General features: G+C 48.2%; 1 protein-coding gene across 3 annotated transcripts; it reads right to left on the bottom strand.

Moving 5' to 3' along the window:
• Positions 1-53: 53 nt before the first annotated feature.
• ECI2 (enoyl-CoA delta isomerase 2) lies at positions 54-17,485 on the bottom strand. Of its 3 annotated transcripts, none has more exons than XM_005907022.3 (10): positions 17,356-17,485; positions 13,966-14,119; positions 11,846-11,944; positions 11,444-11,632; positions 11,151-11,220; positions 7,771-7,873; positions 6,966-7,086; positions 2,310-2,399; positions 906-1,049; positions 54-316 (listed from the first exon to the last, which is right to left on the bottom strand). In XM_005907022.3, exons 1-10 carry the CDS (start codon positions 17,409-17,411, stop codon positions 161-163), a joined length of 1,182 nt encoding a protein of 393 aa, XP_005907084.2. In that variant the 5' UTR covers positions 17,412-17,485; the 3' UTR covers positions 54-160. The 3 variants fall into 3 exon arrangements, with proteins under 3 accessions (XP_005907084.2, XP_070216872.1, XP_070216873.1); XM_070360771.1 differs by having other exon boundaries at positions 13,966-14,242; positions 17,356-17,468; XM_070360772.1 differs by lacking the exon at positions 17,356-17,485 and adding an exon at positions 16,919-17,057 and having other exon boundaries at positions 13,966-14,242.
• Positions 17,486-17,830: the final 345 nt, after the last annotated feature.

Raw genomic sequence — 17,830 nt, forward strand, 5'->3', positions numbered from 1 at the left:
CATCATTTGTTTCCCATCAAGGCTCCAGCACAATACAATCACAGCAAGTGGTATTTAAGCACTGAAATAAGGCACAGCGAGCTTTATTCGGCTCGGGGGCTGACACGCGGGAGCAGCGGTACAGCGCTTCCCTGGAGGCGCCCGGCTGCCGCGCAGGCCATCAGAGCTTCGCCTTTCTGGACAGGAAGCTTGCGATGGCATTCATGCATTCGTCTGACTGCCACCTCTCCCTTAGGACACTGCTTTCTTCCGCGTTGACCGCGTGCAACTTTTCTTTCTCCCTGTTTCTGATGATCTGCTTGGAAATTCTCATGGCCTGAAAAATCAAAAACCAACAGTTAGCTGAAGAGGTATTCTAAGAGGAGTTGGAATCATTCTAGAATTCTGATGATTGTGTGGCTCAGTAGTTCCTTTGATCCTGTGATACCTTGTAAGGAAGACAGGGCTTCTTGAATGTTCGAGTGTGCACACGTCACCTTGGCAGGGGTGGGGCGGGCCCTGTGACCACACACTTCTGGCTCCAGGACTGCGTTCTGAGCAGCGAGGACGAGAGTCGCTCAGCGGCGGGCACGTGTGGACGCACAAGCGTCCCTGGGAAGCTCACCGATCTGCCTGCTCACCTGGGCTCAAGGCCAGAAGTCCCAGCAGAGGCGGCCAAACAGCCTCCTCAAAGTCATGCCCAGGAAGAACTGCCCCTCTGCCGCCACAGCCCAGAAGTGGAACGGCCATTTGGAAAGTTTCGTAAAAAGTCAGTATTTCTAACGTTATTATGGTTACTTTTAACATCAGATTTACATGTGCTCAGAGCAAGCGAAGGTGTCTTGTTTTTTTTAAATTGCTTATTTAAGGCAAATGGTTCTTGCAAGTAAAACAAACAAACAAACAAAAGGGTCCCGAATACTAACATTTGGGGGCAGCTTTGAATATGCTTTCAGCCTGGCCCACACTTCCTTCTGAAAAGTGCCGTCGGGAAAAACTTCGGTAACGAGTCCTTGGGCACATGCTTCCTGGGCCGTTAACTTCTTCCCAAAAAGGAGCATCTCTGCCGCCTGGAATGAAAAGCAAGGTTAGGACGTGACTTCAGTGAAGAAAGGCTCAGTAACTCAGAGTGAGCTGCTCTCAGCAGACATGCGGCCACTTCCTTCGGTCTTTGAGATCGCCAGTATTTCTCATTAAGGGAGAAATTGATGGCCCCACAGGCAATGCTGTGCAGGCTGTGTGCTGAGACCGCCAGGCTTTCGAGAAGGCTTGTGGAGTTTGCGGCTTCTCTTGTGTGTCTATGTTGGGCAGGTAAGAGCTGGGACCTAGACCAGAAATGCCACATATTGGGTCTATGACAAATGGCAGCTATGATTTCCCGTTTCATACACAACACACAACCACCACAACAATAAATGAAAACTCATGGTCATAGAGGACGACAACCAGCTTTTAGAAACAGCAACGGTCAATTCCCTTCCCTGGAAATTCACACAGTGGTCTGGGGAGTCAGGTGAGCTCTAATTCACTGGAGGAACGTGATGAAGACTAACGTTCAGATTTTAACAGAACTGGGGTCACTGAGAGGGTAACTTTCTCTGTGTTTGCCATTTTTCTTCAAAGACTGTTCCACAGCCAAATGCTCTAAGCCTTTGAGTTGGGTCTGCCCGACTTTTCAAGTTCAAATCTGTGTAACACTTCAGGGAATGTGTCAAAAGAAAGAGATTTAAAAGGGGGCTTCCTCAGTGGCCTAGTGGTTAGGATTCTGGGTTTTCTCTGTTGTGGCCCAGGTTCAATCCCTGCTCGGGAAACTGAGATCCTGCAAGCCATGCGGCATGGCCAAAAAAAAAAAAAAAAAAAAAAAAAAAATTTTCCCATGGAAATCTGACAGCAACAGGCAAAGGCTCCATCCCCACTCCTCTCTCAGATCTTGGAGGATGTCTGCCAAGCCCCTCCCACCCCGGTGGGGTCCTGGGCGGGCACTGAGGCTTCCGCCGCCGCAGGGACAGGCCGGAGTGGCCACAGGCCCCTGGGTGCCCGCCCTGCCCCGAGCAGGCTGGAGAGAAGGCTGGAGAGGCCAGGACGGCTCCGGGCGCAGGGGCATGCAGCTCAGCGTGACCCGCGGTCTGCAGAGCTGCGGACTGAGCGCCAACCCCTCCATGCGAGACCCTCCCCACGGCCCGGCTCCTCTCTTTAAAACTCTCGGATCTGCGGGGCAGATCATGTGCTTCTGTGTCATCCCTATTATCAAGGGAAAGAACAGGGGGTACGGGACGCTTTCGGAGTGGAGAGACTTTCTAACGTTTATTTTTAAGGCTTCCGAGACCTACCTTGCTTGAGCCCATTATCTTGGGGAAAGTGTAAGAGGAACAGCCTTCCGGACTCTGGCCCAGGTGACTGAACGGGGTGTGAAAGCTTGCCTTTTTGGAGAGAAAAAGAGAAAAGAAAATCATCTTTTCACATGTGATTTCAGAAACATCACCATCTGTTTATGTCCTCCTTACGGTACTTAACTGAAGCACTTTATCGTATCACACAGGCAGACCTCACTCCACTAAGCTTTTGCTTTACTGTGCTTCACAGACACTGCTTTTTTCTTTTTTGAAGAATAAATTGAAGGTTTGTGGCACCTCTGTATCAAGCAGGTCTGTCCACGCCATTTTCCCAACAGTGCTATTTTTAAATTAAAATGTTTTTAAAACATTTAAAAATAGCTCATGGTTTTTTAGACACAATGCTATTTGCACACTCAACAGACTACACTATAATGTAAATGTAACTTCTCAAAGCACTGGGAAATCAAAACATTCCTTTGACTCACTTTATGGTGATATTTGCTTTATCCTGGTGCTCTTGAAGTGGACCCACAATGTCTTCAAAGTGTGCTCTACACACACAAATTGACTCTCTGGACATACACAGTTTGATGAGTTTTAAACAAATATATACAGTTATGTAGCCACTACCATAGTCAAGATATAGAATATTTCTATTGCCCGTGGTGGTAACAAACTTGCCTGCAGGAGACATAAGAGACAAAGGCTCGATCCCTGGGTTGGGAAGATCCCCTGGAGAAGGGAATGGCAACCCACTCCAGTGTTCTTGCCTGGAGAATCCCGTGGACAGCGGAGCCTGGCGGGCCACAGTCCACGAGGTCACGGAATCAGCCGCGACTGAGCGCACAGCCTGTTTCCTCGTGCCCTCCCGCAGGCAGGCTGTTCCTCTCATCCCTGAGCCACCACCGATCCGGGCTCTGTTCCTACAGTTTTGCCCTTTCTCACATGTGTATAAATGCAATCATACATCCTGTACCCACTTCTCCTTTTTCAGGCCTCTGTCCTTAGCAGAAGGCTCCTGAGTCTCCACGTTGCTGTCTCATGTACCAGGATTTTGTTCCTTCTTATTTCTGAGCGGTATTCCATTGGATGGGTATATCAGAATTCATTTATCCATTCACCAGTTGAAGCCACTGTGGCATTTCCAGTATTCTGGATACTGTAAGCTTATGATGAATGTCTATTTTCAACTCTCCTGGGTAAATACCCAGGCTTGCAATTGCTGAGCTGTGTGGTAAATGTGTGGTTTAACTCTCTAAGAAGTTGCCAGACTATTTTCAGAGAGGATGCACCATTTAGCAATGCCACCAGCGGTGTATGTTCCAAATGCTCCAAGTTCTCCCTAAACCTTGTCATCATCAGTCTTTTCAATTTTACCCGGTCTCATAGGTGTATCATGGTGTCTTGGTGTGGTTTTAATCCCTTGGTGGCTCCACGGTAAAGAATCCACCTACAATGCAGAAGACCTGGGTTCGATCCCTGGGTCGGGAAGATCCCCTGGAAGTGGAAAGGGCAACCCACTCCAGTATCCTTGCCTGGGAAATCCCATGGACACAGGAGCCTGGTGGGCTACAGTCCACGGGGTCACAAAAGCGTCACCCATGACTGAGCAACTAAACAATGACGGCTAATGATGCTGAGCATCTTTTCACATGTTTATCAGCTATTTAGTGTCTCCTTTGGTGAAGTAACTTGCAATTCTCTGTCCACTGTTTTTAAGTTGGCTTGGTTATCTTTTTATTATTGAGCTGTAAGAGTTTCTTACATGTTCTGTTTACAAATCCTTTTCTTAATGGTGTCTTTCTCATATTTTTAAGAGCCATTTACACTTTCTTTTCTGTGAGCCGTATTATTCCTCTCCAGCTTGCGTTTCTGTATTACATTGTTGATCCATCACCTCACTGATTCATTTTTAAAACTATACTAGCAAGGTTAGCCTCTATTGTTTTCTCAATTGTCTTGATTTTGCCCCAGAGGTTTTTGATTGGCTTTAAATACCCAAAACTACTTTAATATTGGTTATTTAGGCTACAGAGTCAGTCAGTTATTCAACTACAATAACTGTGTTTTCTGTGTTTTCCTAGATGTCAGAAATATTTTTGTGTTTCTTGATGAATGAAAAGTTCTTAGGAAATTAACTTATAATTGACAATTCTGTAAACAGCATATTTAGACTTCATTTTTCCATAATCAGACATGTTGAGGTTTTTTCAGTGAATACTGTTAAAAGATAAAAACATATGATGTGCGACACATACAAATCAAAATAATAAAAGTATACGGAAAACAGTAATTAAAGGCACCTGCCTTCTCTTTTGCCCCCAAAAGAAAGCCTTTTGAGAAAATGTGCTGAGAAGGAACATAATCAAAAAACAAAGGAGCCAACCTTGGAAAGTGTCACAAACAGGTCCACGGAAAGCTAAGGCTCTGCAGCATTTACTTACTTACAAACATCATTATAAGCAACACTAAGTGAACTTCAGAAACAAGAGCAATAGAGGCAGAGACGGTCAGACACTGGCATCAGGCTGCCTGGTGACCCTGGAGCTTCTTGACCTCTGTGCCATGGTTTTCTCATCTGTGAAATGGGGATGAGAGCCCCTGCCTCACGGGGCCATTACTGTGGGTGCTTACTGAATATGTGTAATGGGCATCAGCAGAGTGTCTCCTGTGGACTGACCACTCAATTATCTACTATTGTTATGACTTCCACCTTTTCATGAGCTCAAAGGAGAAAGGTGCTGTTTGTTGACGGAGACGCTAATAGGCAGGCATGACCTACTGCCCATAATGAAGAATAATTGGTTATATGGGTTAAATGTTAACCCACATTTAATATGGTATACATTCAAGAAGCCAGGAATGAACAGATCCTATAAAATCAATTTCTCTCCACAGCTTCTTTCTTCTGTGTCTTTCTCTGATTTGAAATTGAATCTTGATTTAATTCAGTTGGGTGAAATCTTAGTGGTGGTCACTATCTGTCAAATATCTTACTGTGGGCCCAATCTGTCAGCATATATAATACACACACATTTCCCTCTGATTTCAATTTTAATTTAAGTTGTATCGTAAGACGGAGTCTTAGGAATCTTTATCAAGATGATGCTCATGACAATCATTTGGAATCTAGTGGGAGAGTAAGATGCAAATATGACACTATTTGGCTTTCAAGTCCTACAGAAAGAGACCACCAACTTCAGGTCAGGAACTTCTGCTCTTACCCTGCTCAAAGCAGATCAACGGATGGGTCATTTAACACACAGAATGGGACTGAAGACTGTGAAGTTCTGCCTTTGGGCAGAAAGTTCTACCTACAAAGGTTAGGTGGCCAAGCGTCTAGAATTGCACTTGCTATTTTTACGGGGAAATTATTAATAAGTATTAGATCTGACAATATGCCCAATCGGATTGAAAGGAATCCAGTCAATGATGGGAGTAAAGGACCCTTATAAATGGCCCTGTTACTGGAGAAGGTACCTCCAACAAAACCAGGCATCTCTTCAGCAGCAAAAACCAACTGTTCCCTGCAAGGATATGTGTACATCAGCAAATTTCATTGCCACAAAAGCAAGAGTCACTCTAAGACTCTGATAACCCTAAGAGGTGGTTATTAGTTCTACAGGAGAAGTTCTAGGGTCAAGGTGCTAAGATAAATGTTTATCACATCATCTTTGTTTATAAGGAAAAGAACTAGGCATGCTAGGGTTCCAGTGTCGGGGACTTGTTAAATTAGGTAAGCTAAATAACCCAAGTGTTAGCGCTGCTTATCTCCGAGTGGGGAGAGGAGTGATTTTATTTTTTAAAAATATTTAGCATTTATCTACCTGGCCACGGCGGGTTTAGTGGTGGCACGCAGGCTCTGCACTGCGGCACGAGGGGTCTTTAGCTGTGGCATGCAAACTCTTGGTTGGCACGTGGGGTCCAATTCCCTGACCAGGGGTGGACCTGGGCCCCCTGCATTGGGAGTGTGGAGTCTTAGCCACTGGACCGCTAGGCAAGTCCCAAGGAGTGATTTTTAAACCAACTGTTTTCTTTGTACTTTTCCATATTTTCCAAATTTTTATTTTCTACTATGACATACATTACTACTATAGTAGGAACTGAAGTGAAAATCTATATAATTCAATGGTGAGCATGAGGCAGTAACTTCTCTGAGCTTCGGTTTTCCTATCTGCTAAGGGCGGGGTGCGGGTGGGGAGTGAAGGTAGATACTGCCTGAAAGTCCTTTCTTAGTCTAGATTTCTAGATTCCAGGGTTCATTTACACTGAAAAAAAAAAAGATCAAATAACTCACTTGCATAACCTTCAAAGCTGCTTTTTTTTTTTTTTACCCATGCTTGCAAGTCTGAAGGTCTCCTGACTATTTTAGAGCAAAGTTGAATAACTCTTGTGTCATAGGCTGAGAATAAACAGAACCAAAAGGGCTGGGACAATGTTCATGACGACACTGGTGTTTAGGAAAATTCAGGTTAAGAGTGAAGGAAGAATACAGCATGTCAAGGCAGACTAATTCTTTGGGGAAAATGTAACTTTCATCCCTTCTAACCCCGACCACATGCCCTGTTTACTACCGGCAACGCCAAAGCAGCGTTTGGAGGAGCGTGTCTTCCCCAGCCGGACATCACTCGCTTCTGCCCGCGGACTTACCCGGTCGGTCGCGTAAACGACGTCAAACAGCCCGAGGATGGTGACGGAGATCCCCACGGCCGGACCATTCACCACGGCCACCAGAGGCTTCGGGAAGTCTATGAAACAGTTGACGAAATCCCTGCAGACACGGAAATAGACAGGCGTGTTGAGCTGTTCCCAAGCAGCGTCACCGAGGTACAAGCAGGACCGGGGTCCGGAACGCGCTTCTCTGGGCGGGCTGGAGACGTTTCCAGCTCCCGGCACCTCCCCGGCCTGCAGCCCGCGATTCACCCGGGCCCCGTCTGCGGGGCACTGGAGGGGTGCCTGCAGGGACCCCGGGGCCGGCCTCGGTCCACATCCTGCGTCCTGGGCCTTCAGTCAGGGCCGTGAGTCAGCACGGGCCGCGGGGTCCCGGCGTGCTGGGCAGCAGAGCGCCGGGCATCAGAAGCGGCTGGGCAGCAGGGCCCGCCTCCAGCCCCCTGGGCGCAGCGGTCCCGGCAGCGAGGCCTCCCCCAGCCCGGGAGACGGCGCTCGGCTCCTCCGCCTCGGTGCGGCGGCGGCGGCGCTGTCGCTGAGTCGTGACCGCCGCAGCCTCGACGCGGAGAACTGAGAGCGCGCCGGGAGCTGGCTGCCGGGCCCTCCCGTGAGGAGCGCTCAGGGGAACGGGAGTCACCGCGAGGAACCAGACGCCCTTCCTGACGGCGGCCGGACAAGTACGCTTGGCGGAAGTCACCGCCGACCACAGGGAACCAGTGTTTCTCTTTTCTGCAAGCTCAGACCCCCTGATGAACCGGGCGAGCCCCCGGGTCAGCCGGCCCCTCACCTCAGGAGGGCGGCCGCGCTCCTGGCCATCTCCTCCAGCCCGCCGGCGGGCAGATGCGTGAAGTTGGTCAGGTCGTTCCCGCTGCAGTAGTAGTCCCCGCTGCCTGCGAACACAAGCCATGGGCGCGCCACTCAGGCGCCCGCCGCTCCGGGCACCTCCTGGGCGCCAGGCTCGGCGCCACGCTCTGCGAGAGCACCGTGAACCCGCGGGGGTGCCCGCCCTGGCTGACGACCGGTCGGCCAGACGCTGCATTAAGGACACGCTGACAAACGCAGGCAACGCGGCTGGGCCACGAAGGGACGCGAGAGCAGGCAGGGGGGCTCTGATCTCATCTGGGGGCTCGGGGAGGCGGGGGCGGGTACGGGCACAGGGCGGGGGTGTTCTCCGGAGCTGACAGCGCGTGTGAGGCTCTGGGGCGGGTCACCCGGCGCTCGATGGGCCCAGAGAGGCACCATCACAAAGTAACAGTTGCCTTCAGCTTGCTCTTCTCAGTCCAAGACAGATAAGTTAGAAGGGAAAGCAGAATTTACGGAATCTATATGACATGAATTAGAAAGGCAAGTCTAATCGACATAATTATAACTCTACACCTTAATAATCAAGAGTGAATTTACTTTTAATTCTTAAAATTTTTTAAAAATTTAAATACTTATTGTTATTACTTGGCCAGGCTGTGTGGCATATGGGATGTTAGTTTCCCTGACCACGGATCAAATCTGTGTCCCTTGCATAGGGAGCAGGGAGTGACTGCACCACCAAGGATGTCCCTGAAGTCACTTTTTAAGTGTTTGTGGATGATATAAAACAATTGGCCATTTTTTTACTTCTTAATCTTCAAGGTAGAGATTTCAATATATATCTAGTATACATGAAATTTTAACAGATTCTAAAAAAAAAATTAGAAAAACTGATCATCTCTGATTATAAGCCAGGAATTGATAACAGAAATGCAAAACAAACAAAATCCTTTCTGAAAACTGAAGGACCTATTATTACAACGCTTAGATAAAAAGAGTAAGTAAGAAACCAAAAGTGAAGGGTATATAGAAAATAACTATAGAACAAGCATGTGTGCTAAGTCACGTCTGACTCTTTGTGACACTTTGGACTGTATAGGCTCCTCTGGGTATGGAGAGTCTCCAGGCAGGAATACTGGAGTGGGTTGCCATGCCCTCCTTCAGGGGATCTTCCTAATCCAGGGGTCAAACCCGCACCTCTTATGTCTCTTGCACTGGCAGGCAGCTTCTTCACCACTAGCGCCGCCTGGGAAGCCCAGAGAACAAGCACTATTTATCAGCACTTAATCTTTCCGTTTTCTTACTTGTAAAATACTAGTAATAATAGGGCCTAATATCATAGGGTTATTGCAAGAAAGCTTAGAAGAGTTAAGAATTAAGAAAGCTACCAAACAAATTAAAATGCTTAGCCCAATGCTCGGCAAACAGGAAGTATGATACAAACGTTAGCCGTTATGACCAGCTAATATGAAATTCAGCAGTTTCACTTTTACAACATGGATATCTTTGCATATTTACTGAAAGATGTATGCCTGAGGATATTCCTTGCAGCATGATTTTAATAGCAAAAGACTAAGTACAACCTACCTGTTCACTGACAGAGGAATAATGAAACAAATTATGGAGTCCTGAAACTTTCATACTTTGCAGTCCTGCAGAGGAAAACTTAGATGTGCAGGTGCTGACTGAGAACAAATTTTCAGGACAGCAGTTAGGACAGAAAGGTAGGTATAGTGTGTGTGTATTATGTGCTTCCTCTTCTGTTTACAAAAGGAGGGGTAGGGAGAATCACACACACACACAAGCAGTTTCTAGAAGGCTCAAGAAAAGCTGAGGTGTTTTAGGATGCAGGCCTGGGGTTTTAGTTTAGTTATGTGCATTTCAGTCTTTGGGTTTTTAAAAAATGATGCACCTGCATTGTACATTCAGTTTAAAAAATGTTAACTAAAAAATCAGAAACTGTTCCTCTCCTATAAGCAGCTAGTGCTGCCTCTGGACTGTTCCCGTTGCCTTCCTGCTCCTAGGCATACACAGGGGATCCTGCTCCTAGGCATACACAGGGGATCCTGCTCCTAGGCATACACAGGGGATGCCAGAGCATCTTTGCGTCTTCCCCACTTCACTCTTTCTCATTAGCTGTTAGGGATCTTTCTCCTCACCTCTCTCTCTCTTTTTTTTTTTTAAACTAAAAGTGCTCTGATATTACATATTTTACAAATTTCAATGAAAATTAAAATCACTCCTGGGGATTCCCTGGTGATCCAGTGGTTAGGACTCTTCACTGACAAGGACGGGAGTTCAGTCCCTGATTGGGGAACTAAGATCCCACAAGCTGCATGGTACAGCCAAAAGAAAAGATAAATAAAATAAAATGACTCCTGCTTCTGCCATGCCAACACGCAGCGGTGGCTCCCGCCTCCCAAGTGCGGTGTGAGCCCTGCCCTGCCCTGCCTCAGGTCACTATCTTGACCACTCTGTAGGGTTAGGAAGACACTGTCTTCTCCACTTAGGAAGCAGAATTCACCCACAAGTAGTAAGAAGTGAAGCTGGGATTTAAACTCAAGTTGATCTGCGTCCAGAACCTTAGCCTTCACCGCTATACACATGCAAAGCCCCTACCAAGTTCAATCATCAAGTTCTCATCAGCCCAGGCCCATCAGCATCCATATTTTCCAATAATTATCACAGTGCTGATATAATTGCTAATGTTTTATTTCGTAAACATTTTTCTATACGGTGACTCTCTACAGTTACACTTTTTAATGCTTTTGCAATACAGAGTCTACAGGATGTTCTAGCATATGGTTTATTATGGTTATTTAGAGTATTTAGAATGTTTTGGGAGATTCCTGTGTCAAAGTATGTGAGCATTTTACATATTGTCAAATGCTGTCTTTTTAAAAGGTACCTAACACTTTTTAAAGTCATTTCTGCTGCTGTCAGCAAGGGGCATTTATTCTACCATGACCTTCTCAAAATTCAGTATAGTATAAAAGTTTGCTAATTCAGATAAGCATTAATATAAACTGGTATCTCATCATTTTTATTTGTGTTCTTACTTATTAATCTGGTTGCATTTTCCTTGTTTCTTTGATGCCAAGACTTTCTCATCAAACTGTCTATTCATTTTACTCACCAATTTATCTAACAGGTTTAGCACTTTTCTTACCAAATTGTACCTGCTTTTTACATGATAAAGATATCAATCCTATGTCTTACCATATTGTTTATATATTTAAGAATTAGGGTATCTCAGCACTAGAAAAGATAATAGAGCTTATTTACTCAATTTCTTTTCTAGGAGAACATCCTCCCCTGCCCCCAAACAGAAATCTAATTAAGAAATCCAAGGAAATGTCTTACCTGTTAAAACAGTTATGGCTGACTCATCCTTGCTTGCAGCCTGAAGTGCAGCTATGATGTCATGATACATCTGCGTGAAAGAGGGAAGACAAGGAAAGGAGAAAGCTGAAAACGATCATTCCTACCCAGTGGGTCCTCTCCACGTCCGTCTGCAAGCCCGCTCTTTGCAAAGTGCCAAACGCTTACCTCGGCTGTATTTACAGAACCAAAAAGGATGCTGATACACTACGGTTTTTGAGTGAAACAGAGGAGACAAGACAAGCAGGACGGACTCCCGGGGCAGATGGCGTTACCTGAGTGGTGAGAGCATTTTTTTTGGCTGGACGGTTCAACCTGATGGTGGTGATGCCGTCTTCGGAGGTCACCACCAGGCTATCGCTTTCCGGTTGCTTCCTGTCTGCTGCAGGGGCCTCTGGGCTGGGGGACTCAGAGGAAGCACTCAGCCTGGACACCAAGTCCACGTAGTTCTGTCGGGCAGCTTCCTAAAGAGAGATGGTGATTTCAGCCCAGTTAATGAACAAGCATTTTGAGACACTTCCTGTCCTACTCAGTACACCTGATGGCAATGAAAGTCCTGGTTGGATATAGGGACCTCTATCCCCAGAGGGCTCATCTTTATGTCTTAATAGGGAGAAACACCCACCTCCCTTAGGAGCACAGTAAGTGAAATAAAAGCAGGATGGGAGTCCATGTACCTTGGACAGACTGCCAAGAGCGTTCCATGCATCCCATTTGGTCTTATTGATAAAGTCCAGCATACCTGGTTTGGGCACGTTACAAGGTCCTTCAGTGGCCTATGAAAGGAGAGGGGCAATTACTGGTCAAACGCACATGCAAACTGGGCCTTAAACAGCTGAGATCCATGCAATGCACACTGGCATGATGGTGCCTCCTCTCCCAGGCAGCTTCACAAGGCAGAGACTGATCTGAACTCTCCTCTCCCCTGCCCTCTCAAACAGGAGAAAAAAGACTGGAGAGCCAAAATAGGCTATTATGGGTTATCAGTCCCTAAAGTTATAATTGCCTCCGTATGAACATAATGCAAGATCAGGGTTTGGGGAAATGCTTTCAAAAAACTAATCGTTCATTAGGTTTGTATCGATGGTTCAAGCAGTCTTTAAAGGAAACTAGCCAACAAACACTTAGAAAACACGGTATATCCTGAAAGCTCATTCAAAGGTACCACTCCCCACCAGTTCCTCACAAATCTGTGGTGGTGGATGTCCGTAAGTGAGCAACAGAGCTGCCCCAGAGGGGGGCGGGGGCAGGGGTGGGCACCGGAGCCACTGGCCCTTAGGACACCTAACTGAAGGACATGCAGTTGGGGAGGAGGAGGTGCAGTGAGTGTTTTGAGATTAAAAAATATATATGCACTATTCTTTTCAGAAATGGCAACTTAAAACTCCATTTAATAACCATAATTGTCATATTTCTAGCTAAAAGAGAAAATAAGAGAGAGGCTTTGAAAGACGAAGACAGTAAAGGAGGCTAAGATGGTCCGAAGAAAAAGACTTATTTCTCAAGAGTTAGCCATCGGGGATGCTAGAGGCAACACGGGCCATAAGACTGCCCCCCACTTGTGACACATGGGTGTGAGACCAGGGGCTCCTGGAAGTGCTGACTCTGGGCAATGACCCGGAGGATGGCTCACAGGACACACTCTCGTCCTCCCGGTTACCAGTCATTGCAGTGGGGGGGTGGGGGGTGGGGGTGAGGGGAGGCAGGGAAAAGACGGGACTCAGATCAGCAAGGAAGGAGCACAGCGGTGGAGTAAAGGAGAGATGAGTGTGACCCGCCCCCAGCGGCCACTGCAGAGTCAGGACTGTATACTTTCCCAGTCCCAGCTGCCGTGTGATGCACACACAGCGTCCTGCCACCAGGGAAGCTCATCCAAGCCTCCTTGGTGTTCAGAGTTTTCCCTGGGGCTCCGCCACTTCTGAGTGATTCTCTGTAACTGCAGCCTCCGCTCCAACTCTACCTGGGGGGCCAGTCCCCTCTAAATCCCATCCTTAGACTCTCCAGGCAAACAAAGACTCGGTCTATCCTGCTTGGCATTTCAAGGGCTTAGAAATTACCTCCCAGAAGCCAAGGGCAAGGGTCAGAACCTTGTGGGGCAAGGTTAAATTCTTTAATATACACACTAGTATCAAAGTAAGAGGGGCTCACAGGGATCACAGAGAAAAAGAGGACACAGGAGCCCAGAGGGTCTGATTTTCTGGATAGTTTTCAGACACTGTAACTGAAAACTCAAGTTTTGAAATGTTTTTATAAAGATTTTCAAATATATGTAAGAGTAGAATATTATAATGAACTCCCAATATTCAGCCCGCAAATTCAATTAACTCTCATTTTTGCTATATTTGCTTCAACCATCCTTTTCCGTTTATGCTTAATTTTTTTAGAGAATGGCAAACACCACACCATTTTTCACTCCATGTACTTAGTATGCACTCCTAAAAAAAAATCAATTTTTCTTATATAACCATGATGCTATTAAGAATAGTTCCTAGGTGTCATCTAATACTCGATCCCTATTCAAGTTTCCCAGCTGTCTCAAGGTCACGCTGCCGGCTGGCCGTGCCTTGTCGTTCTGGTTGCTGTATCTCTGAAGTCTCTTTTACTCCGCAGTGATCCTAAGGAGGGACTGTTTGCCTTAACAGTGCTCTGAATCTTATCCAATAAACTCTCACGCATACACTCTTTAGAGGAAAGCCAGCAACGCACTCAGGCTGTCTTCTCAGAGCAACAGACAGCGTGTCTATCTGAGGACCCCTGTGCTCAAGATGCTTCTCTCCCAAACACCTGCGGTGCTCACCTGCTTGTAGAGTGCGTAGAGTTTCAGCTTCACCTCATTGCCCGGATCCTCCTTCAGGAGCTTCACCTGGCTCACCGCGTTGTTAAAGTCCTTCTGGCTGGCTAGCATGGCGGGGCCGCCCACGTGTAACCCAAGGGCTGGGACCTGCAGGGGGCTGCAAACCGGCAGGCGAGTTCCTAACTGTTTCCAACTCCTCCACGCCGAAATGCTACGTTTCTCCAGCAATATTTGCCTTGCACTTGCCTCAGCCAGTGGTTAGTGGTTTCCAAACTGGTCCCTGGATAAGAAATCCAGACAGAAGCTAACTTCGGTAAGGAAGGCCCTCAGAGATAAAAGCAGCCAGAAGCCAGGGAGCCCGGTAACGTTGTCAGAGGCAGGAAGTAAATAAGAGGCCTGGGAGGAGGTGGGGGGCAGGAGCGCCAGGCAGGATCTGAGAGCTGCCAAGCCTCCTGTGCAACTGAAGTTGTTTTAACCCACTTGATGGTGGCAAAGAGCAAAAAAATGTTCTTTTTAGAAGCACAGTTGTTTTATGAGGGACCTCCCTGGTGGTCCCATGGCTAAGATGCTGTGCTCCCAATGGAGGGAGCCTGGGTCTGATCCCTAGTCAGGGAACTAGATCCCACAGGCTGCAAGAGCCGGTACAGCTAAAAACAAACAGACAAAACCGCTGAAGCAACTGCGGGGAAGGGACATTCAGACTGTAAATGCCGAGTTTGTGGGAATGATCTGAGAGTTTCAGCCTGGGTAAAGCTCCCCTCTGCTGATCTAAATAACTCTCCAAGACCTTGGGGCACTCGTTCCTGCCATGGTGAAGGGGACTCTTATCAGCAGTGGCAAAAGCTAAAGGTGGAATCCGCCTGTCTGGCCACCCAGGCAAACTGCTCCAGCATCAAGAGACTTTTATTTTGAGGCTGGCAGCTGGCCATTATCTCTTGGAAAAGTGAAAGTTGCTCAGTCATGTCTGACTGCGACCCCATGGACTGTATAGTCCATGGAATTCTTCAGGCCACAATACTGAAGTGGGTAGCCTTTCCCTTCTCCAGGGGGTCTTCCCAACCCACGGATTGAACCCAGGTCTTCTGCATTGTAGGTGGATTATTTTACCAGCTGAGCCAGCCACAAGTGAAGCCCAGCTCTTGGATGGCAAAGTCAAAACTCTTTACTGGCTTATTAAGAGACACTATCCTGTATACTTCTGGCTTGTGAAATGATTATAATTCCCGGCACGGACCCATGTCAAATAAAACACTTGACAATCTCAACCTCTGAGTATAACGGCAACCCACTCCAGTATTATTGCCCAGAGAACCCCATGGACAGAGGAGCCTGGAGGGCCACAACCAATGGGGTCACAAAGAGTCGGACACGACCAAGTGCACACGCACCCCACAGACAAAACAAGGACATCGAGACCACCGGGTAAAGTGTACAGGAAGAACTCAGCATCCCAAGATCCAGACGCAGCCTCTGCAGCTGAACCTGCATCCCTCTAGGACCAAATTTCCTTACCGACTTTGTGAGTCGTTCTTATGCCCCAAATTCCGTCCCCTTTCTCGTCCCCTCTGACCTCAATGCTGGGCGAACTGAGCACTATGAAACCAGTCAGACGACTAAAACTGCTGCTGCCGATACTATCGTTCTTGCACTAAAACTGCCGTTCTAAACAGCCCTTGAAACATGCAAACTCAGGCTATTTCTCCAGAGCAGCATAAGCCCACAGACCTCCAAGCCACGGACCACCTGGCCAGAGAGTCATAAACCAGAGACATCCAATGATTACTGTCAACAGAGGATAATTAACTTCAGCTTCTCTGCTCTCCCCCCTTCCCCCCAAAAAACCCCTGAGGGGGTTTCTGTGGCTCCTTCTCCCACCCCCTTGGAGTCCTGCAATAAATCCGTACTTTGCTGCCAGCTCCTGCTGCTGGAACTTGGTCTTCTGCTCCAAGGGCACAAGAGCCTTTTGCTCAATGATGTAGTCACTGATTAACAAAGTAAAATCTTTTATCAGGTCAATGCCTAACTCTGCTCAGCAAACACCTGAGTCCCAGCACACACACAGATAACAGGAGAGGAGAAGGAAGGTAGGTTTTCAGAAGGAAAACTGGTTGGTGTTACAGATAGCACTTCTTTCTTAAGAGAGGTGGAGGACCTACCTGGGGGAATCTACTTGGCCTGGATGCTAGGCTGTGACACTCACTGAGCAGACACGCTCAGTCCTCACCTCCAGCAGTCTAAAGAGCCAGCAGCAGAGTGGGGACAGCAAGCATGGCTAAGTCCTTTTTAAGCACACACTATAAGCAGAGGGAAGGGAAAAGCATCACAGCACAGCAGTGAGGTCATAAACAAACAATGGATGTTTACAGCAATGACTCGCATCCAAGATGATTAAAATAAGTTATGAATAAATCCCAAACATAACAAATGTATCACCTCCTCTGCAATAATGTAATTTTCAAAGACTGAGACCAAACTTTGAATTAATGCCATTCAGTAAAATTAGCCTTCTGGTTTTACATTAGGCTTCCCTGGTGCCTCAGTGGTAAAGAATCTGCCTGCAATGAGGGAGACCCAGGTTTGATCCCTGGGTGGGGAAGATTCCCTGGAGGAGGAAATGGCAAACCACTCCAGTATTCTTGCCTGGAGAATCCAAGGACAGAGAGCCTGGAGGGCTATAATCCATTGGGTCACAAAAGATTTAGCGACTAAAGGACACGTTTTATATTAAATAACTGAATCATTTTTTTTCCCCCTAAAAAGGAAAAACTTTGAATCCTACACGAATCTGGCAGCTGGAAAGTTTCAAGTAGAAAACGAACGGAAAATTTTAAATGTCCATAAAGGCCGAAATGTGCATTTTTTTCCCACAAAATACGATACAAACGTATTTATTTTAAAATCGAGTTTTAAAAACAATTAAAAGCACGACCGTTTAATACATAAACCGGGAACGTGCCTCTCCACGTAGGCGGATGGCGCGTCCCGCGGTCTCCCCGTCGCCTGTGCGCCCCGGGTCCGGCCTCACGTGGGCCGCCGCGCGCCCCACCAGGAGTCACCCGGAGGACGTCCTCCGCGAAGCACCCAGGTCACCCCCCGGAATGCGGGGCGCTCCTCTGGAAGGCCCGACCCGGCAGGCCGCGCACACGGCGCCCCACCCGCCCGGGGCGGCGCCTCCGAGCCCGGCAGCGGCCGGCGGGGCGGAACCGGGCTTGGCGGGCCAGACCTCCTTCGGGCCCCGAGGACGGCGAGCGCGAGGCGGCCGCCTGACGTCACGCTCCCCGGCCAGCCCGCGCGGCCCGCTGCGACCCGCTGCGGCAGGAGGCGGAGACAGGCAGCGAGCTCCCGCAAGGACGCGGCGTCCAAGGGCGGCCCTGGACCCGGCTCAGCACGTACCTGCCGAGAAGCCCAGAGCACCAGCGCCTGGCAAACCTGCCTGCCAACCCCGCCATGGCCGCCCGAGTACAAGAGCGGGACTGCCTGACAGGGCGCCGGGCGTGACACCATAGGTAGAAGCCAGGGCCGGGGGCGGGGCAGGGGCGGGGCCTCAAGCCATAGGTAGAAATGGAGGCCGGGGGCGGGGCCGTAGAGGGGCGGGACCGGGGTATCTGACACCATAGGTAGAAGTGGAGGCCGGGGGCGGGGACGGGGCGGAGACGGGGGACGGGGCGGGGCTTGACGCGAAGTAGTTCAGTGCTCAGTCAAGACAGACTCTCTGAGACCCCGTGAACCGCACGACGCCAGGCCTCTCTGTCCATCACCAACTTCCGGACTTTGCTCAAACTCATGTCCATTGAGTCAGTGATGCCATCCAACCATCTCATCCTCTGTCGTCCCCTTCTCCTCCTGCCCTCAATCTTTCCCAGCATCA

Source organism: Bos mutus, chromosome 23 (assembly GCF_027580195.1).
Source record: "Bos mutus isolate GX-2022 chromosome 23, NWIPB_WYAK_1.1, whole genome shotgun sequence".
In the NCBI taxonomy this organism is placed as follows: Eukaryota; Metazoa; Chordata; class Mammalia; order Artiodactyla; family Bovidae; genus Bos; species Bos mutus.